Genomic DNA, 22,100 nt, shown 5'->3' with positions numbered 1-22,100 from the left:
ATTTCTAGCTACTAAGAAGCTACTCCTCATTTTCTCACCCCCTGAATATAATTGTGTTTTCATCAATTATCGACTAAAAGAAGTCCACAATATGCACATTCTGGAGCGGCAAACGCCATCAGCCTCAGTACATCATCAAGCAAAATAATCCAGCCAAGGTAAACCTATATTCCTTGATGAAGACAGTCTCCTCCTTTCCCAGTGAGGCAAATGGCACATTTCAGCTATTTCAACACCTTTATGTAGCAAAATCTAAATAAAAAGAAGATTTTCTATTAAAAAGACTTCATTGAGTTTTCATGACCAAGCTTCTAAGCTCATTCACGAGGTATTATTTGTTTTTACATTTCGTCTAGCAAATTTTGTACACTTGACTTGAATGGTACAAGAAAAAGAAGCAGCAGTGCAAATATAATTTTGACAGGTATCAGCAGTGTATTTGTAATAGGAGAATTACTAAATGGTGCCTACATTTTGCCTCCATGCTATATTTTTACTACCTATATTATTTTAGATCTTTCTGTGTTTGTTGTAACTGCATAGCTCTTTTCGCTCTGGAATGGCCAACTTGATAAGATAATTGCTCCCTCCCATTGTCCCACAAACCTCCAAAAGCTCTTCGGACTTCGAAGAGGACCAAAATTGAATGTCTTGCTTTTCTTACAGTTGTGAAAGCTGAAATATCTCACAAGAATACCCTCTGTAACGTCCTTGCAGCGACTCGGGAAGCCAGCTTTCCAGCGAAATCAGCAGGCAAGAGAAGCAATCGTTGTTGCATATCTTGTGGAAGCTGCAAAATACATGCATCCATTAGTAAAACCTGCAAAAGCTAGAAAATAGTCTTCATGCAAATAAGTGCATTTTGTTTTTGGCACCACGGACGGAGCTACCTTGAAGCAAGGGGGTTCAAATTATACCCCTTGCTAAAAAAATTCACTTATTATACATGTATATTACAAGCTAAAAATATTTTTTGAGAAGGATTTTTTGTAAATATTTTTTTCCAGAAGGTACAAGCTAAAAATAATAAAGTACATAATAAATACAAGGGTTGAATCCCCTTGACTTGAAAGGGAAGCTCGATCTAGCCTATTTCTATAAAAGTTGAATCCCTTTTATGAAAACTCTGGCTCCGCCATTAATTGGCACGTATTTACCATTTGCTGTCAAAGGCAGTTAAACTGAAAAAAGAGATTGACAAAAAGCGTAGGCCGTAGCTTATATAGTAAAACGAGAGGATAAAGTTTTAAACATAAGCCATCAAATTGTAATAAACACCGTAATATAAACCTACCAACTTAAGCTGGGCCATTGGTATATGCCATCACATATCTTCTATTGTAGAGCAATCATGCAGTTAAACGGACTCTTACAGTTTCTTAAATAACTGGTGGGAAAATAGTATATTAGTGTAAGAGAGGTAATTAAAGGGGGGGTGCCCAGTTTTCTAATCATCAGGCCTACTTATGCAGGTAAGCCCTCATGCCATCTGTGGCCCTTCTTTCTTTCAAAATTTACTGAATCAGTTTTTCTCTATAAACAACAACTAAAAGATTGGATTAGAATTATGGAAATACACTCTATCACTGCCATCATAAAGAAGCGACCAGTTATAAAGTTGGTTTGTATTATGGAGATAATAAATATCTTGAGCTTTACCTCAGGTAGAACTGAAAGGAGGGGGAGAAGTTCTTGGACAGCTTCAAATTGCTGAAGGGATACGGGCGCTCCATTCAAAGATATCCTCTGCTCTTTGGATGTGCTAACTCCTTTAACCTTCTATAGATAATAAGTTATGAGTCCACGTTTTACTAACATATCAAGTAATTGTGCAATAATCATAAACATCAACTTGGCACTGAAATGATTAGTAATGTGGTATCCCTAATTAAATCAAGTTCTATAAAATGCACAGGGATGTAGAGTAACATAAGAACATAACAGTTCAATAATGGGAAGATCATTTTTTTTTATACAGAAAATGTAACTAGTCTAGGAGCTTGGATACCAAGATGGTGAAATGTGAAGCGGAATTCTCAGCTGGAGAGAAACATCTTCTTGGATTTCCATGCATGTTCAAGGATGCATCATGGAATAAATCTGATCTTTAGCAGCTAACTAAGAGCAAGCAGTGTGATTATGTTGTCATAGTGTGGCAATACACTGCAAGGCTCGCAATTGGTCTTTGAGGGGACACTACATCAATATTTATAATGAAACTTTGGAAATTTCAAAGACGTAAAAAATAGGGAGAACATTCTCATGGAAATAAGAAAGATACTGAACTCTCATTATTAAACTGATGCTTTTTCAGGTGTTTCCAAGTACCAATATCTTAGCTGTTCATGGATAGTGGTGGCACATAGATAAAAGAAAACAATTATCCATTTATATTATCCATTAAAATATGGGTTGGATAATGAACTATTTAAAAACGGGTCAAATATGAATAAGAATCATATTATCCACTTAGAAAATGGATACCAATGGATAATTAGTTGGTTTAACTTTTACATTTGTAAAGCCTCAAATTGGGGGTTCCTCAAGTTTGGGAGACTAGGAATTCTCCCAAAAGTGATCATATTCAAGAATCTATGGATAATATGGCGGTCAACTCATTTTTTATTCGTATTAAATATGGGTCGGATCGGATAATTTATTCGTTTTTCTATTACCCGACCCGACCCGCCCGTTTGCCACCCCTATTCATGGATCATATTAAACGTTTGTATGTCTGAATGCGTTTTTCTTCAAGAATACAGCATGTTATGGGAGGTAACCACGGATGCTCTCGCTCTATTTTTACCAGTGATAAACATGGGTAAGTAATAGTAATCCATACAAAAACTGTTCTTAGATACTTTTTCCATAATGGAGATTTGTGCATCGTGGTGGTTCTATATCAACTGCAAGAAAACACATGTCTATTTTGTTTGCAAGAATCTCTTACCATGCTGGGGTTCTCGTTCTCTCTAAGTCCTGATATCAACAGTAATAGACGTTGCAGATTTCTTAGATTAGTAATATCTTCATCAGTCAATGAAGATGGTCGGGAGGGAGAGAACGGTAGCCTAGTTGCAACTGCATTTGCTACTGAATCAAGAGTTGCAACACCAAGTGCATCCATACCCTGTAAATTGGAGAAAAGAGTGACTTCCTAATACAACCAGTGCGGATGATGAAAACTACAGTGAAAGAGTAGCATTCTGGAAATTTTGGACACAATATCAGAAACCAACCAACATGGAAAGGGAGTTAAGCTATAACCACTTTTCAACACACCAAATGAAGTGGAAATTCGCCAATTTGAGTTTCTTAGATTATTCACATTAGCACGCATACTGATACCACGTGAAAATGAGGAATGCAGACTCTAACATCATCAAGAGCACTGATTTTGGGACTGCACATAATATTTTAAATTTCCATGTCATGTTCAGTGATTGAGCAGTTTCTTGCTTTCTTGAAAGTAGTGGTGGAAAAATAGATAAAAGAAAACAGTTATCCATCCATATTTCCATTAAAAAGTGGGTTGGCTAATGAACTATTTAAAAACGGATCAAATATGGATAAGAACCATATTATCCACTTAGAAAATGGATAACCAATGGATAACTAATGGTTTTAGCTTTTACATTTGTAAAGCCACAAATTGGGAGTTCCTCAAGTTTGGGAGACTAGGAATTCTCTCAAAGTGATCATATTCAAGAGCCATGGATAATATGGATATCCATATTATCCGCCGGCTAACCCATTGAAACAGAAGCTAAGAAGAAAAAAAAAGTCTTTCTAACAGAGAAGGAAACTTAAGAATCAGTTAGTTCAAAGTTTGAAGCCCCAATACAGTGATTCTTGATTCAAGGGATTTCCTGTGCATCCTTGGATTTCTTTCTTTGGAGAAGAACAAGGTAAAAATCGAATTTTCTCAATACCAAGCCTATTAACAGTTATTGTTTCTCTAACTAAGGACAAAGACAAGAAAAGGGAACTTAATGTATTTTGTATAGCAGTTAGGAATTCTTATTAGATGAATAAATATCCCATAAGTTATAACAAACACTCTGGTGTAAGGATACTAAGTACTTGTTGAGCATTATGTGATGAAAATAAAATAAAAATATATTGTTCATTACTATATCAGACAATGGAAAATAAACCCCCCCAAAAAGGGGATTAGGGCCCTTAATCTTTTAGGAGTGAAATTATTGAATCAAAAATTGGGAAAACTTTAACAGAGCTTTAGAGCTCCTGTGAAACAGAGAAAGCAACCAAGAGTTTTGTGCAATAGAATTTTTTTATCAAACAATTTGCACTTAAGGCCTATCTGGCACTTAAGGCCTATCTGGCCTATCTGGCCTTAAGTGCAAGAAAACGTTGGTTGCACTTCAGACTTTTTGGCCTTGCATCTGAAGTGCAATTTTTCACTGTATTAGTTGAGTCACTGTATCTCTTGCACTTAAGGCCTTTCGGCGTGCTTACCTTGCGCCGTTATTAGTTGAGTCACTGTATCTCTGGTGTGCTTAAGAAAAAATTTCATCTATTTTGAAGCTCTCTAGCTTATCTGCTTTTGCAGTAATTGTGGTGTTAGTATATATTCTTAGTTTCTTGTTGGTGTAGTGGCTAGTCGCAATGATGATAGAAGTAGGGTCATGTCCTTGGGTGGGCCAGGGGGTGGGGGCAAGGGTGGCAAGGGGGGTAAGGGTTCTAACAGGCTGAGAATGGGGTCTTGGAACATAGGGACACTGACAGGTAAGTCTATAGAGTTAGGGAGGATTCTTCATAAGAGGGAGATTAATATAGCATGTGTCCAGGAGACTAAATGGAAGGGTACGAGGGCTCGGGATGTTAACGGGTTTAAGCTATGGCATTCAGGAGGGGCTGCGGGCAAGAACCGGGTAGGTATTTTAGTTGACAGGGATATAAGGAAGATGGTAGTGGATGTTAGGAGGGTGAATGATAGGTTAATGACTATTAAGTTAGTGGTTGGTGGGGTCACTTTTAATGTGGTTAGCGCTTACGCGCCTCAGGTGGGCCTGGGTGAAGAAGTCAAAAGGCGCTTCTGGGACGATTTGGACGAGGTTGTGCGTGGTATTCCACACACCGAGAAGCTCGTCATAAGGGGCAACTTTAATGGCCATATTGGGGTGACGGCCACGGGTTATGACGACGTGCATGGCGGGTTTGGATTCAGAGTTAGGAACGACGGTGGTACTTCTCTGTTGGATTTCGCTAAAGCTTTTGACTTGGTGCTAGCTAATTCGTGTTTCCAGAAGAGGGAGGATCACTTGGTCACCTTCGGGAGTAAGGTAGCCAAGATTCAGATTGACTATCTTCTCCTTAGGAGGAGTGATAAGGGCCTTTGCACTGATTGCAAGGTTATACCAAGTGAGCGTCTGTCGACGCAACATAGGCTTTTGGTAATGAACTTGGAGGTCAGGAGAACAAGGAAGAAGAGAGCGGGGTATGGCCAGCCGAAGATTAAGTGGGGAGCGTTGACTAAGGTTAATGCTCAGGAGTTGGGGGAGAAGTTGTTGGCCATGGGGGCCTGGAGGAATAGTGGGGACGCGAGTAACATGTGGACCATGACAACGAACTGCATTAGAGAGGCTGCTAGAGAGGTGCTGGGGGTAACGAAGGGTTATTTGGGAGGCCACAAAGGAGACTGATCGTGGAATGCGGAGGTCCAAGGAAAAGTGAAAGCCAAGAAAGCGGCATATCTGAAGTTAGTGGAGAGCACAAACGAGGAGGAGAAGAAGACGTGTAGGGAGTGTTACAAGAAGGCAAGGAAAGAGGCAAAATTGGCAGTCACAGCGGCTAAGACTGCAACTTTCGAGCTATTGTATGAGGATCTTGGGGGCAAAGGAGGCGACAAGAAGTTGTTCAGGTTAGCCAAGATTAGGGAGAGAAAGGCTTGGGACCTGGACAAAGTACGGTGCATCAAGGACGAATATGGTAAAGGTTCTGGTGGAAGGGGCGTGTATCAGGCATAGATGGCAGGAGTACTTCCATAGGCTCTTGAACGAGGGAGGGGACAGGAACATCGTGCTAGGTGAGTTGGAGGATTCAGGGAGTCAGAGAGATTTTGGGTTTTGTACGCGTATTAGGAGCGTAGAGGTGGAGGGGGCGATGCGGAAGATGAGCAGGGGTAAGGCTACTGGGCCAGATGAGATCCTAGTGGAATTTTGGAAGGTAGTGGGTCGGGCAGGCTTGGAGTGGCTTACTGGTCTGTTTAATGTCATTTTCAGGACGAAGAAGATGCCAGAAGATTGGCGGCGGAGTTTGATGATCCTGTTGTATAAATACAAAGGTGATATCCAGGATTGTAACTATAGGGATATCAAGCTGCTGAGTCATACTATGAAAGTATGAGAGAGGGTGGTGGAGATGAGGGTGCGACGTAGTGTTACTATTTTTGAGAACCAGTTCGGATTGATGCCGGGATAGTCAACGACAGAAGCCATTCACCTTGTGAGGAGATTGGTGAAGCAGTACAGGGAGGGGAAGAAAGACTTGCATTTGATATTCATTGACCAGAAAAGGCCTATGATAAAGTCCCGCGAGAGGTCCTATGGAGATATTTGGAGGCTAGTGGTGTCCCGGTGACGTACATTAAGGTGATTAAGGACATGTACGAGGGAGCAAAGACTCGGGTGAGCACTGCGGGAGGAGACTCAGATTATTTCCCAGTGGAGATGGGATTACACTAGAGATCGGCTCTTCGCCCGTTTTTGTTTGCTTTAGCATTAGATACGCTGACGCGTAACATACAAGGGGAGGTGCCATGGTGTATGCTATTTGCTGATGACATAGTCCTGATTGACGAGATGCGAGGCAGAGTTAATGCAAAATTGGAAGTTTGGAGACAAACGCTGGAGTCTACAGGTTTCAAGTTGAGTAGGTCGAAAACTGAGTACTTGGAGTGCAAGTTCAGTGAGGGGATGCATGAAGAAGAAGTGGAAGTGAGGATTGGTACTCAGGTCATCCCTAGAAGAGACAGTTTCAAATATCTTGGGTCTATTATTCAAGGCAATGGGGAGATTGACGAGGATGTTACTCATCGTATTGGAGCCGGTGGATGAGATGGAGGCTCGCATCGGAGGTTTTGTATGATAAGAATATGCCACCAGGAATTAAGGGCAAGTTCTATAGAGTGGTGGTTAGACCGACTATGTTGTATGGAGCTAAGTGTTGGCCCGTCAAGAAATCACATGTCCAAAAGATGAAAGTAGCTGAAATGAGGATGTTGAGATGGATGTGCGGGCATACTAGGAAAGACAGGATTAGGAATGAAGTTATTAGGGACAAGGTAGGTGTGGCATCTGTGGAGGACAAGTTGCGGGAATCAAGGCTGAGGTGGTTCGGACATGTGGGGAGGAGAGACATGGATGCTTCGGTGAGGAAGTGTGAGAGGTTGTCCATGGCAGGTCTGAGGAAGTGAAGGGGTAGGCCTAAGAAGTATTGGGGAGAGGTAATTGGGCAGGACATATCACTGCTTCAGCTTACCGAGGACATGACTCACGATAGGAAGATGTGGAGCTCGAGGATTAGGGTTGTAGGTTGATAGATAGTAGTGTGTTCCTCCTAGGCCATTCAATAGTACTAGGACTATTTTTGTAATTTCCTATTTACGGTTCTTTATTACGTAGGTTGCGGCATTCGCACACGTTACTATGTTACATTGTTGCTAACATTCTTTGCTACTTGGTGCTTTATTTTCATTGTTTCTTGAGCCGAGGGTCTATCGAAAACAACCTCTCTATCTCTATGAGGTAGAGGTAAGGTCTGCGTACACACTACCCTCCCCAAACCCCATTTATGGGATCAAACTGGGTTTGTTATTGTTGAAATATGGGTCGAGTTGAATAATTTATCCATAATTTATCCATTTTTGCATTACCCGTTTTTGGCCCGTCTCATATCCGCCCCGCCCCGCCTGTTTGCCACCCCTACTTTAAAGTATTGGGTCTTGCATTGTCAGATGGATTTCCATCCACAAACGACCAGTATGATAGCGAAACCTCTCTTCACCTATGCTTTATCTCTTTGTTATATCTAGTACTCCTACTGGGACTATATATATTTTGGAATAAGAGCAAAGAAAGAAATTCCCAAATCGTCAATAATATCAGAATCAGAAACACCAACCAACTACAAGTACTAATGATGCAAATCAGTTAGTCTGTAATTAGAATCCATTGAAATAGAAAACTTGACTGACAAGTTATGAAGCTGAAACTGCCTATAGATTTAGCCAAATTATTTCTATTATATTTGGTATAGGGTCTTTTCTTATTCATCTACATTCATGGCTAAAGAATTTCAGCCATTACCATATAGTATTTATCACCTGTTTGAATTAAGTCAAACGAAGGTGCTGAGCATCGATGAAAAGTTTGCTTGAATTTTTGTAATTTCAAACAATGGTCTATACCTTGGCAAATTCCTCAAGTAGAAGGTCTCTGACAAAGGCACCCTGAAAATAAACAAATGAACTAATAAGAAGTGCGTCTGTGTATTTCTTTCTTTCATTTATTTTCAGGTGCAATCCAGCTTCTGGTCTGTTTAATAGTGTAGTATTTTCTGAGATAGAATACCTTATCATCCAGAGTAAAAGAAAGAATTTGCTTGATAACGACCTTCGAATCGGTCTCACCATTTTGCTTGTTAATCAGGGTTCTCTCTGTCTTGGCACGGAGAGACTGTTATGAAGAGAGATTCAGGATCTACACTTATAAGAAACAAATACTAACTAACATGGTGAAACTATGAAATACTTAAAGATTTCCAATTTTCTCATATGTAACTCGAATATATCATAAAGCGTACCTCTGATAAGAGTGACTCTAGTCGATCAATCCTGAACTGACCATCCTAATATAAGAGTATATGGAATTAGAATTTGCCACGAGTACATAAACAGTTAAACTTGCAGTTACAAAATTTATTAGGTTAATAACACTATAACCAGTAAAACTTCTGTATACTGTCTCATGCTTCAAGCTTGATATGTCTCTACCTAACGTTACTAAATTAGTCTTTGATTTCTTTTTCTGAATAAAGCCCCTTCTTCAAAGAATTCACAATTAGTTGGAGACAAATTTGTGTCAAATACGATGCTTAGTAGATCCCAAAAAGACAATGAGAAAAAAAAGGGAGAGGAAAGAAAAGAGTGTTGCTAGCATAGCTGCATCCATACATGATTGAAACCTAGCTCATCGCACATTGTTACATCAAATTGATATTTGAATATTTAAAACTCATCCCTTTCTTCCATATCAAAGGAGAAGAAAAAAGCCCTCTTTCATGCAAAAAGCACAAGCATAAGATACTTGAGATTCATTTCCAATTAAATCATTTGAACTCCCGAACGCGACTTGTAAAGATTTGTGACTTTTCCTCACCTAGGAAAATTAATTGTTAGTGGTCCAGCTGTGGCACCAAATATTTGAATGGAGGTCAGAAACATGAAGTTGTATGAGGTCTATCAAGTTGCTTCAGCAAGGGGACGGCTGGGAATTGGTGCTAAGCAGTGGCGGAGGCAGGATCTCCGTGAAGGGGGTTCAAGAAAAAAAAGATCGTAGCTAGTGGGAATTGAACCTATGACCTTTCAAAGATTTTGAACCCCCTTGACCACTAAGCTATACTTTTGGGCTGTGTCAAGAGGGTTCAAAACTTAATATATAGAGGTAAAAAACAGATTTTGCCTTATTTATACAATGTAATTTTTCGGCGAAGGGGGTTCGGATGAACCCCTTCCGCCCCCCTAAATCCGCCCCTAGTGCTAAGAAAGAGAACAAGAGAAACCATTTGCATATACCTTATAAAGAAGTGCCCGTAAAGAAGCTTTCAGTTTTGGTGAGCTGTCAGTTAGTACTTTTCGAGCGATCCATGGGTACGTACTGCCCAGAACTTTGTATTCTGGGTTGATGCCAATAGCAATGCCCTCCAAAACAGCGAGGCTAGATGTCTCAGAAGCAACAGCACATGACATCAGCCACCAACAGAATAAATGAGACAAGGGAAATTGAAAACAAACTAATTTCTTTTGTTGTGAAACTTTACACGCAAAATTACCTTCGGATGACAAGAGAGAAATAAGAAGGTATTTGAAACTTAAATTTGTACCTGTAATCAAAGAGTTTGGCAAAACTTATTTAAAAAAAAAAAATCAAAAGAATATTGCATAGAGTAAATGATAGATCTGGCATTTGGTGTCCTCATAAGAAAAACCAATATCTACTAAGGCATTATCCAGACAACAAAGAACATCTCTGAACATTATCATCAATGATCTCAATATGAATGGTAACGTTTTCCAGATTTTTATCAAGCAAGTTCATTCGTTTCGAAGAGCCATATAGTCTGACATGCAACAGTGCATGCAACTCCCATTGTAATACTTCGGTGTCCTGAGAAAAGAGGCGGATCCACGAGTTCAAGAAGATGGGTGCACTATTACGAAGAGGTGGATCCAGGATTTAAATCTAACGGGTTCGACCTCTAGGTTCTTAAATCTTACCATTGAACCCATTAGGCTTTTAAAATTATAGGTTCAAAATTAAACTTTTTTAAAGTTTGAGCAACTTTCACACACACACACACACACTAAAATTGTATAAAATAATATATAATGTTTATATTAAAACAAGTAGCAACGGAGGATATAGCATATAGTCAATGGGTTTAGCATTGGAGGATGTAGCATATAGATTATACGCTACATCCTCCACTGCTACTAGTTTTAATATAGACTTTTGATTTAATTATATAATATTTTACGGTGACAAAAGAAGAATAGGGATTTCAATATGTTAGACTTGGAATTTTGAAAGACAAAACCAAACAAAGAAAGATTGAAGAAAAATGTACTAATTTAGAATGGAAGAAGGGTCACCAGACATGCCATGGGTGGGCCTAATTCTAGAAAAGAAAGGAAAAAACAGCAAGAAAGACATGGAATTGAACCCTGGACCTCATTTATGAAGGTGCACCCAATAACCATATGGCTCTTTGAGCATATATATATATATATATATATATATATATATATATATATATATATATATATATATAAGTATAATAAGTATGCATATAACATTGCTATACATAGTCTAGGGAGGGGAACTTAGGTGCATATGAATCCATGTCCTCCAAAGATCCCCCACTGGCTAGAAGCACAAATATTCTATCCCATAATCTAGCAGATCAGCTCAGAACCAGATCAAGATCGACCACTAAGTTGTTCAATAAACTAAACCAGGATTAGTGCCTTTAATAGGACACACCTTTTCAAATATGTTTCTTTTCCTTCTTAAATTGTTTATTTAGAGAAGCTCCCTTCTCCGAGCCTACCCTCATCACAGCATGCTCCATGTGTTATACATCTTCCATACCAACTTAGAAAGTAAGAAATGATAAAAGCACAAGTGAAATAAGACCAAATTACATCACAAAAGAAAAGTTAAGTGCAGGAAAGCAAAGATATGTTCAATTTCAATCGAAAGAAGTAATCATGAAAAGCGCTTACATGGTGAATCCCAAATCTCCGAGAAGATCTCCAAAGCTTACATTGCGGACTCCTTTGGCGACAGCATCCCGAAAAACACCTAATGGTGAAATTCATATCAGTATAGAAGAACCCAACAAGTATATCACTTTCTAGGTCCAGACATCATATAATTTTAGAGCTAATAAATATCAACATAAAGGACAAAACCTGTTAAAGCTTCTGTAACTGCAGCCTTGTCACTTGTGGGTGGAATAAGCCTGTCAAAGCATATATGTAGCAGAACTAAGCAACTTTCTAATATTAAGGAAGGAACTCGAATTGAGTAGTGAAGATAATAATAATACCCAAGAGTGACAAAATCCTTGGCCAATGCACTGTAATCACGATTCACAAGATGGAGACATGCTTCAATGAAACCATCACGAAATTCTTGTTTGAATTCACCCATCATACCGAAGTCTGGGATTGAAAGAAAGTTTAAGTTAAACAATTGATGACAGGCAGCTAAAGCTAAGGCACTCAACTGGGACAAAATTTTCATATTGTTATAGACTAACTTTAAGAAAATAGACCTTAGGTCTGACTCAAACTTAAAAGCTAGCTCAAGTGGTGAGGATTGTCCAAGACCATATAAGGAGACTACAACCAATACACATAATTAATGTGGAATTCTAACACTTCCTCTCCCCCACAGCTGGACATCTGGAGTGTGAAGTAATATAACTTGGGTGGCCAACACTGATTGGGTGGCCCAACATCACGGATGAATCTGGTTTTGATACCAAGTTAACCTTGGGCCTGAGTCAAACTCAAAAGCTAGTTCAAGTGTTGAGGATTTTCCATGTTGATATAAGGAGACTATAACCCAAACACTTCTGATATGAGATTCTAACACTAAAAAATAGAATAACTATGACGAGAAACAACCAAAGAAACTCAGAGGAGTTTGTTCTCTAGCATCACTAGCAATCTAGTATATATAACCACTTTCACATATACACTTCATAAGACATTCAAATATGATACTTTGAGTTTACATGAAGATAGCTACTATGAGTTCTCAGCAGCATTTTCATTTTTGAGCTATAAGACAATAGGTATAACCAATTCATGAAATCTAATGGTATTAAACAAAGTAGACATTTCAACATTCTCCATAAGAAAAAAAATGACAAACGCTAGAGTAAGAAAGAAAAAAGGAAAGTAGCACGTATAAAAGGTTACCAACATATATTTGGGAAAGTAGCAAGTACACAAGATTACCAGCATATATTTGGAACCATAGCATGAACAAAAGGTTTCCAACATGATATATTTAGTTAAAAGATGGCATCCTGCATGCATATTGAAAAATGAAAATAAATGAAGTACCTAAGTAAGCTAGTTTGCCATCATATGTACGAAGTAGATTTCCAGGATGTGGATCTGCATGATAAAATCCATACTCTAGAAGTTGATTGAATGAGCAATAAACCCCTACCTGTGAACATTAAGTTAACTCTAAAGTATGGTTCAAAGTTGAAAAACAGATAGACATTGAGGAAATGAGTTTCATGACCTACCTCAACCAAATAAAGATCCTTGACCCCAGCCAGCTTTTGCCCCTAGCCAAGAAAAAGGTGTAGTAACATGAGCAATATGTCTAAGTTTCTTAACACTGGGGGAGGGGGAAATGGACACTAGTTGTTGGCTATAAGATATGCCAACTCATCTGACCTAAATAAAAAGATCCTTGACACTCTCATGTTGCTGAGAACATATATATGTCAATGAACCAAATGAGATCATGTTAGTGCTATTGGAGCTACTGTGTTTATCTGTAATACCTTAATATTATTAGATAGTTATGTGTAAATAATCCTAGTCCCATAAGTAGTAGGAGTAGAATATGTATTATATATAAGGCTCATTGTATCATTGTTAAAAAATAAATTTTTCTCCCGTGCATTTTCACATGGTATCAGAGCTTTAGTGAGAAAATTATCGCGGTGCGTCATTTCAACGACATCCGAGAAGAAAGATCTCGTCGCCATGCAATTTTCCGGCAACTTCTTGTTCCCACGGTTCATCATTGCTACAGTGGTACTGTGCATATACCTGTACCACCATCAGAAATGAAACCTTATGCGACCAAACCCCAGAAATTCCAGTCCCATCGGAACAGAAAAGTCAGTCACCGTGCGTCTTTCCGGTTGACGACTCAAGATTGATTTGCATTATTTCCTCGTCGGTAAGTGTTGTGCAAAAACCAACACTACCATCTTGTTCAGAAAAGTCAGGTAAAAAATCCCCAGTCAATCGCTCCGGCGGAAAGTCCCTCACGCGCCTCCACGTGCCGCCAGAACTAGGGTTCCGGCGAGCGCGTCTGACACACGAGCCTGCGCGTGGAGCACTTTCCAACCAGAATTTTCAAAAATTTCTTTAGGACAGCTATTTCGTGGGGTGATTCCGAGTCCACCAGTACAATTTCCTGCAGATTCCGAGAACTTTGGAATTTTCCGACGAGCTACAGTAACTTTTCCGGCGCGTGTGAGCCCATTTCGGCCACTATTTGACTTACCTTTTTCGGGACAACTTACTCGTCCAGTGATTCTGAGCCTACCCATATAAATTACATCAAATCCTGACAGCTTTAATTTTTTCCAGCGTGAACAATGCACTTTTCTGGCATGAACAGTAATTTCCAGAAAAGTTTCTGTTTTCTGGTAGTGTTTTAGAACCTATTTTGTAGTGTGGAATTCGGCTTAGTCTCACTATTTTCAAATTTCTCCGGTGACTTTTCAGCCAACTTTTGTTTATCAGACCTGATTTTGTTGCTTCGGGGAAGTCTAGTGGCCTTGTATGTCGCTTGCGCTGCGCCGGTCACTTTATGGTCTAGATCAGTCTCCTCGGGTTTGGTTTGGTAAGTTCAGCAAGTTATTCAGGAGTTTGGCATGATTCGTAGTGAAGTCGAATGATCAGCTTGCATATTTTCACGAAATCCCTTACCGGTCCTTGTATTAGTTACATATGTAACAAGCTCGGTACATATGATTTGTATGCACCGGCTTGAGGGAGAGTGTTAGATAGTTATGTGTAAATAATTCTAGTCTCATATGTAGTAGGAGCAGAATATGTCCTAGTCCCATATGCATTAGGAGTAGAATATGTATTATATATAGGGCTCATTGTATTTAATACATATTCTACTCCTACTGCATATGGGACTAGGACATATAGGGCTCATTGTATTGACAAGAGTGGGTTGATCTAGTGTTAAGCACCCTCCACTTCCAACCAAGAGGTTGTGAGTTCGAGTCACCCCAAGAGCAAGGTGGGGAGTTCTTGGAGGGAGGGAGCCGGGGGTCGATCGGAAACAGCCTCTCTACTCTAGGGTAGGGGTAAGGTTTGCGTACATACTACCCTCCCTAGACCCCACTAGTGGGATTATACTGGGTTGTTGTTGTTGTTGTATAGGGCTCATTGTATTATTGTTAAAACATAAATTTTTCTCCCGTGCATTCTCACTAATATAATGAAACCAATTAAAAAAAAAAGGAAATTCTTCAAAGGAAACGACGAGATTCTCAAACATTTTATCCAAGTTAATAGAGATGTAAACCTTAGTCTAACTTAGACCCCTTTGGATGTAACTCTTTAAATGTTGTGTTGATGCTTCTCTCCCCCCTAACTAGGTAGTGCACATCAACTAGTGAATATGTTAATCTAAAGAAACTCCCAGTCAAGTATCCTCTTTACCTTTCCCTTCCGGGCCTGAATGTCAGGGACTGTCAGAAAGCCATAGGAATCACAAAAAGAGATGTTTCAAAGGAGCAAGTATAAGGAAGAGACGAGATGTTCTCAAGATCAGTGCCCTTATGTAAGAAAATCTCCAAAATCTTTTTTTTTATTGGTTGAATTCAGCATTTTTACTAATCAGGTCTTTATTGACTTTGACATTTGCGTGGAAGAAATCCAACTGCTACTTACGGAAAGTTAAGAGAATGTGCAACATAATTGTCACAGGCTAACCCAAAATCTCACTGAACGTAATTATCACGTGACAGTATGCTTATAGCTGCTGGTATGTAGTTGTACCTCAATCCACTGCATAGTGAGCACTTTCTGAGTTGTTTGCGCCAAATACATTTCTGGAACTACAACGTCTTGTATTGCACCATACAATTGCCTGCTCGTGCAATTTATGAGATGTTTAGATCATGGATAAATAAAAGAAGATGTCTCCCTGTTAAGAGATGCACGAATCTGCAATTACAAACTAACGAGTACCATACAATCCAATGCCACTGGTGCTAGATGAAGCATGCATAATCAACCTAGTAGGCAAGTATGAAACTTTTGTAATTGTTGGAAATAATAGGATGCACAAACTATGATAATCAACTATTTTTCACATGGTGCATGGAACTTTTCCCCGCGCGGGTGAACATTGAATAAAGTTGGCTAGTATCTTTATAAGCAATACCAAATTGCCATATGCCCATATCCAATAAGAGGACATTCATGATGGACCTGATCCAAAATAATTGTTCAGGTGAAATCAGATTGACATCACATTCCTCTGATGTGCTTTTTCATTATTTTCACGCTTTCAACTATTTTGGGTGAGTTTTCCCTCCCTCATTTTTATGATATTTCCGTTCCCGTATGTGCTTTTGATGTCTTCATATCATCATATGACATCCCAAAGTAGCTTAGTGTGGCATGTGCACGAACAAGGTCATTTCCTCTTGGTCTCCATGCACCAGAAAACAAACAAAGTCAAACTCGGTAAGCAGGATTTGTCTACCGGAGTTTCGTAAGTTCCCTCTCTCTCTCTCTCTCTCTCTCTCTCTCTCTCTCTCTCTATATATATATATATATATATATGTTTCAAAACCCAATTTTGTACAGTTCATTGGCTCATTGAAGAAGATAGGAAGAAATACTACTCTCCCTACCTGTTGCTTAACCACCTCATTAACCAGAGAAACATTGGAGGCTATTTTTCTATTTTTTGTCTTTTTCCCTTAACTTGCAGAAGGGAAGGGTCAAAACCATACTTCATAATAATGAGTAAGATGCTTAAACAAAATGCTTTCAGATTTAGTTGATAGTGTTTTAAGAAAGGTTTCCAGGTACTGCACATTAATTTAAGGGAAAAGGCTTATAATTGCAAATTATTAGATCAGTGTTTCAACAGAAACATCAACCAGTTACAAAGATTTCGCGAGAATGTATGTGACCAACAGAAGGTGATTGCAATAGCTAATCCATTAAAGCATCCTATAAAATTTCTTCTTATGTACCTGATTCGAGCTTCAAAAACACTACTCACCGGTTAACCCTCTTAAATTCCCGAAGCTTGGTGCAATATTAGAAAATTTCAACACGACACAATAATAAATAAAAAGGAGAGGTATTATTATATAATGGACAGCTCCAAATCAGCGTTAGTCATAAAAGGGAACAAAAAAGATTTAACACAATTGGGGATATTTATCTCATGATAAAAGCTAGTCATTCATAAACTTCAAAAACCAATGGTAAATTCTGTAAAAGACCTTGGAGCCAATTGCTTGTCTTGTCGTTAACCATACAAAGCAGTGAATCTCTGATCCTTATTTTTTTTTAAATGCAAACTCACTCATCAAAACAATCTAAGTGAGACTGGACTAAGAGTAGATTAAAGGTATGCAAGGAACAACAGATTTCAGATATCTTATACAGGATGCATTCAGGTAGATTAACTATTTTACCGAAATTTGACTCCATTCCGTGCTTCTTGTTTGTAGTCCATCTCCTGCATTCAATTTGATCACCTGTATTCAATATAAAGCACTAAGAATATTCGTCCTTCTATATTGTTAAAAGTAACTGTTGTTAGTTTGCTTTGTGCGTGTGTGTGTACATGTAGGCAGAAACAGATTCTAGTCCATAGATATGTGTACATGAGGATTTGAGCCAGCTATATGAATCCTTTATATCCATTTGCTATCTGGGCCCATTTCATTTCAATATTAAATGATTACCTTTGAAGGCAAATTAGGGCACTCTAAATCTCAAACTATAACTATTTTAATCATAACCTATATGGATCCTTTGCTTCTATATCCCCAATCTTCAATCATCGTATTGTCATACTTATGGACCTGTGCATATGAATGTCTACGCAGAACATGGCAAAACCATCTCAAGCAACCTTGTTGCATTTTATTTTCTATATCTGCTGCTTGCGTCCTTTGTCAAATGTGATTCTCCAATCTTGCATGGCTTAAAAAAAACGTTCATTTGATCTCACTTCACCTTTCATTCTTCTTATTTGAGCTAAATTCTTCTTATTCTTCATTCTTCTTATTTGAGCTAAATTTGTAGTGCATATATTCTATCTTACTTATTATCCTAAAAAACTTACTCTCTAGTATTCTCCATAGTTCTAACTTTGACAAACTCCTTTGCTACTTTCATCAATATATCATGCACCATAAAACCTCATCCCTTATACTGTAGGAGTAGTTAACTCATCCACAATCAGTATAAGCAAGTATAGGATCAAGGAAATCCTTAGTGTAAGGAAGGTCCTTTCTATCTCCAATTATTCTCACACTTGTGACCGATCATCTTTCATTTCCTCTATGTAATTATGTACTTATGAATTCCTTTCTTCTCAAGAGGATTTTTTTGACACTATCATATGTTGGAGTATCAATGTGGAGATCCTTCTTTTTCTCCATCAATCTTTTCAAAGATAATTTAAACTTAGTAATAGATCAACAATATATAAACCCAAACTAGTTCACTATCACCCTTTGAATGTTCCTGAGTCTATCTATGTAACTCTTTCCATTGTTTAATCGTATCATTTATAAGCTTAGTCCATGATAATCCAGAAAACCTACTAACCGGCTAATAAAGGGGGTTTTTGGGGGGGGGGGGGGGAATTCCTCTTGCGTGACAAAAAATATGAACTTAAAGCTGAAAGTTTTGATCAGTTGAATAAATTTTAAAATGTGAGACTCATAAAGTATCAAAGCAAGTATGTGGACAGCGCATATATATGATATTTTTCTAGGAAGATTAAGATATAATTGCGTACCCGAAAAAGACTTGAGGCCCACTCATCAACAACTGCCTGTATATTGGACAAAAAATTTGCTCAGGACAACTAATTGCAAAGAATATGCCTTGTCATGGTTGAAAATAGATGCTTGTGCACACTATGAATGCACAGCAGCCTAAACCATATGTGTTCCACATCCCATCCCATTTTCGCCTCTCAGCAAGGAATTTTACTTGTACTACAATACCTGAAGATCAGTATTAAGCTTTCCTGCCCTCCTTATTAAGCCTGCGAGATAACGTAAAATCAATATGTCCAAGGAGATTGAACTTTGAACTCCAGGTCTCTGCACCTTTACAGCAACAATTTGTCCGCTAGAACGTAGCCTAGCTTGATAGACCTTAAAAAATGGAACTTACATTTAGTTGCTATCACGTTTGGCTTTATAATAAGTGTGAATATGAGTCCGCCTAATTAAAATATAAGAAAAAGAAACCCACTGCTTCACAGACCTGTCCAAGTGACGCTGCTGCAACAGGCTCCGGTGAGATCTCAGAGAACACCACATCTAAGGGCATGCCAAGCTCTTTCTCTATAATTTGAAAAGCTACTTCAGAGGAAAAAGGTGTTATCCGATCTTGCAACTGAGATAGCTCATCCAAATACAACGGTGGTACCAAATCCTAGAAACAATATGTCTGATGAACATCACTAACTTTAGTGAAACATTGGGTGCTGTCACTACGAGTGTGCACCTTCAAACAATTAATTGTTGCAGAGAGCTACTTGCACTTAATTTCCCATTATTTCACAGTAAGTAAGAATTAATTGCGCAAACTGAATCAGTTTATGTTTTGGATACATGCCCAGAATTTTAGTTCAAGATATCTTTGGACCTTAATAGTTGCATAACTTGGAGAGTGAAGAATGAATTTTTGGAACCCCATTATTTTCAAGCAGCTTCTACTCGCGCAGACGAGCGAGTTCTAAAAGCTGCACTTTTGTTTTCTACATTTTTTTTCTTTCCAGAATCTAAAAGATGTTCCAAAAAAAGTTGAGTTTCAGGAAAACAACATAGATCTCCAGTCAAAAAGGAACTAAATTCAAAATGAAATCTATAATCCAGCATGCTAGCTGCAATCGTGCTAACTATTTCTCATTTTCAAAGTCCTTCTGTTGCTAAAGGTCACTTCGAACTTGTTGACAAATATTCATAAATGGAAAGGGGAGCTAATGCCAATTTAGTCCAGCAAGGAAGTAAATTCTCTCAGTCAGCAGAAAATTGCTGGACGTTGAGTGGGAATGAATGATAAAATTTGGAGATAAACTGACTAGCTGAACAACTCGTTACTTACAGGACGAGATGAGATAGCCTGCGCAATTTTAACATATGCCTGCAAAAAATATTTTAAAACGAGGCTTATGAATAGAGAGACACCTTACTGTTGCCACTTCCATATTAAAAAGTACTCATACTATCTTTTTAAAAATAAAACTAATTGGGAGAAATATTGAAGTAAAATTTGCAAGTTGAATTTATAAGGCATACCGGACCAAGCTGTACTAGTATCTTCCTCAATTCTGCAGCTCTAATCTACAAGGGGAAAAAAACTAAATAAATTCAAAATACACAATGCGAAGATACATAATTCTAAAATATGTACCGAATAGTACTAACTTTGAACATCTCATCGGCACGTTCGTTAACAATATCCATGTACCTGACGGCGAACCACTTGCCGAGAGTAGAACCGATTTGGACAAGTCTACGAACGACAATCAAAGGTTTCTTCTGATAAAACGCGGCGATTTTCGCGATATTGTACTCCGTGAGAGACTCCTCATCCGCTGAATTCAGCTCGAAAACGTAGCCGGAGTACTTTGTGAAGTCGTCCACCTCCCGGGCAATTGCCGCAACCCGCGGTGCTGCGCGGCGGGAAGTGGAATGCACCTTGCTCCGACGGAATAGACGGCGGAAGGAGCGGTCGGAAAATGAAGTGCCGGCGAATAATAACGGCGACGGTTGTGGCGGGACGACTAGCATTTTTGTGGCGGAGCAATAGTATGTTGCTTCAGGGTCTGTTAGGACCGTTATGTAAGGCTGAAAATTACTCAAAACTCGTACATAATATAATGGTATCACAATTTTTTCGCAAAATCTTATTCGTGTGTGTTGATTTTTTAGAATTTTCCAATTTTTGAGTGTTGGAGTTTTTTTATTGGTTTTGGTTTTTTTTTTCTAATGAGAAATTTGCACTTTAGTCCCTCAACTTTTGACAAATTCTTCTTTTGAGCATTGTGATATTTGTCTAAGCACATTTAACTTTCAATTATTAATATGTACAATTTTGATCCTCTATTTGTGAACCTTCACAAATTTAATAAAATATATAATCACATCATTTGATTGCTTACGTGTTATGTTAACTTTGTATTGTTACATTATATTTAAAGATAATATAGACTTAGTTATAAACGAGTCTAAATATAACTGATTCCTACATAAAGGAATCAAAAACCCATAGATGTGCTTAGCCATATATCACAAAGACCAAAATTAAATTTACCAATAATTGAGGGACCAAAAATGTTATTCTCCTTATTAATTTGATTGTAGAAAATCCAAACATGATGATGGAGAAAGGGAGGGAAAGAAAAGATGGGATTGGATTCGTGACCTTAAGGATGCGTGTAGAAATAGGGAACTGTTTGGCACTTCAGAATATTACTTTTCAATTTCTGGAGAAAAAATTGTATGACAATTAATTCAGTTGGCGTTTAAGCAAGAAAAGTGACGAATGTCTTGACTTCTATTTTAGATTTTAGATGGATTTTACTTTAGTGTTGCTGAATTAATTGCACCACAAATTTAGGAGAAAGAAAAGGCAAGGGTTAGATTCTCGTTTGGATTAGCTTAAAAAAAAATAATTTTTAAGCACAAATACTTAAAAACACGTTTTAGGTGCTAGAGTTTATTTTATAAATAAATAATTATGTGTTTGGATAAAAAAGTTGAAGCTGAAAAAAAAAGTTATTGAAGTGTTTGGTAAACAAATGTTGTTAAGCATTTTTTATTTATTAAAATGACTTAAATATTCTTAAAGTTGTTAACACTATAAAGAAGCTGATTACTATGATGATTTATTCTAAATTAACACAATTACAATTTTATTTATATTTTAATTCACTTTCAATTTAAACCAATTACCTAAAATAATTTTTATAAATATAATTCTTGAATTCTCATTTTCCTATCACTTTCAACCATGTAAAACTTTTTATTTCTTTCTTGATTTCAAGCCTGTTGAGGAAACATATAGGATAAATATCACATTTGTTTACATAAGAAGGAAAATAAATGAATTTACGTTATTGAGATCTTAGAATTGGCTCTCGTTGGGAAAAAATGTATACTGTTAAGCATTCTTGTGTTTGTTTTCTACTAAACAAACAAGTATAATATTGTCTGTTTGATAAAAGAAAAAGGAAATCTAAAATTAAGACAAATTAAAATTTCAAGAAAAATTAAAAATTATTTGTGAATATTCTACC

The 22,100-nt window shown here is 37.9% G+C and overlaps 1 protein-coding gene across 4 annotated transcripts; it reads right to left on the bottom strand.

Annotated features, from left to right (window-relative positions):
• Positions 1-268: 268 nt before the first annotated feature.
• On the bottom strand, positions 269-20,715 carry LOC107793597 (putative aarF domain-containing protein kinase At1g71810, chloroplastic). 4 transcript variants are annotated; one of them, XM_016615975.2, is made up of 21 exons: positions 20,227-20,715; positions 20,098-20,142; positions 19,904-19,942; positions 19,061-19,231; positions 18,796-18,948; positions 18,585-18,620; positions 17,248-17,291; positions 15,587-15,677; positions 13,072-13,113; positions 12,881-12,989; positions 11,854-11,968; positions 11,717-11,766; positions 11,528-11,606; positions 10,075-10,125; positions 9,818-9,959; positions 8,827-8,871; positions 8,595-8,699; positions 8,432-8,473; positions 2,951-3,130; positions 1,660-1,779; positions 269-790 (listed from the first exon to the last, which is right to left on the bottom strand). In XM_016615975.2, the coding sequence occupies exons 1-21, from the start codon at positions 20,590-20,592 to the stop codon at positions 686-688; spliced, it is 2,130 nt and encodes a 709-aa protein (XP_016471461.2). In that variant the 5' UTR covers positions 20,593-20,715; the 3' UTR covers positions 269-685. The 4 variants fall into 4 exon arrangements, with proteins under 4 accessions (XP_016471461.2, XP_016471463.2, XP_075082493.1 ...); XM_016615977.2 differs by having other exon boundaries at positions 1,660-1,776; XM_075226392.1 differs by lacking the exon at positions 15,587-15,677 and having other exon boundaries at positions 17,248-17,310.
• Positions 20,716-22,100: the final 1,385 nt, after the last annotated feature.

The sequence above is a fragment of the Nicotiana tabacum genome, chromosome 12, assembly GCF_000715075.1.
Source record: "Nicotiana tabacum cultivar K326 chromosome 12, ASM71507v2, whole genome shotgun sequence".
Lineage (NCBI taxonomy): Eukaryota > Viridiplantae > Streptophyta > Magnoliopsida > Solanales > Solanaceae > Nicotiana > Nicotiana tabacum.
This window is presented reverse-complemented; position numbering and strand designations above follow the sequence as displayed.

Bases quoted from the DNA above. Each gene is read 5' to 3' on its own strand.
- LOC107793597 (XM_016615975.2), bottom strand. From the start codon at position 20,592: ATGCTAGTCGTCCCGCCACAACCGTCGCCGTTATTATTCGCCGGCACT. The intron at 18,621-18,795 runs GTATTGTAGTAC...TCCAATATACAG, and splicing joins AGCTTAATACTGATCTTCAG to GCAGTTGTTGATGAGTGGGC. The intron at 9,960-10,074 runs GTAATTTTGCGT...TGAGACATCTAG, and splicing joins TTCTCTCTTGTCATCCGAAG to CCTCGCTGTTTTGGAGGGCA.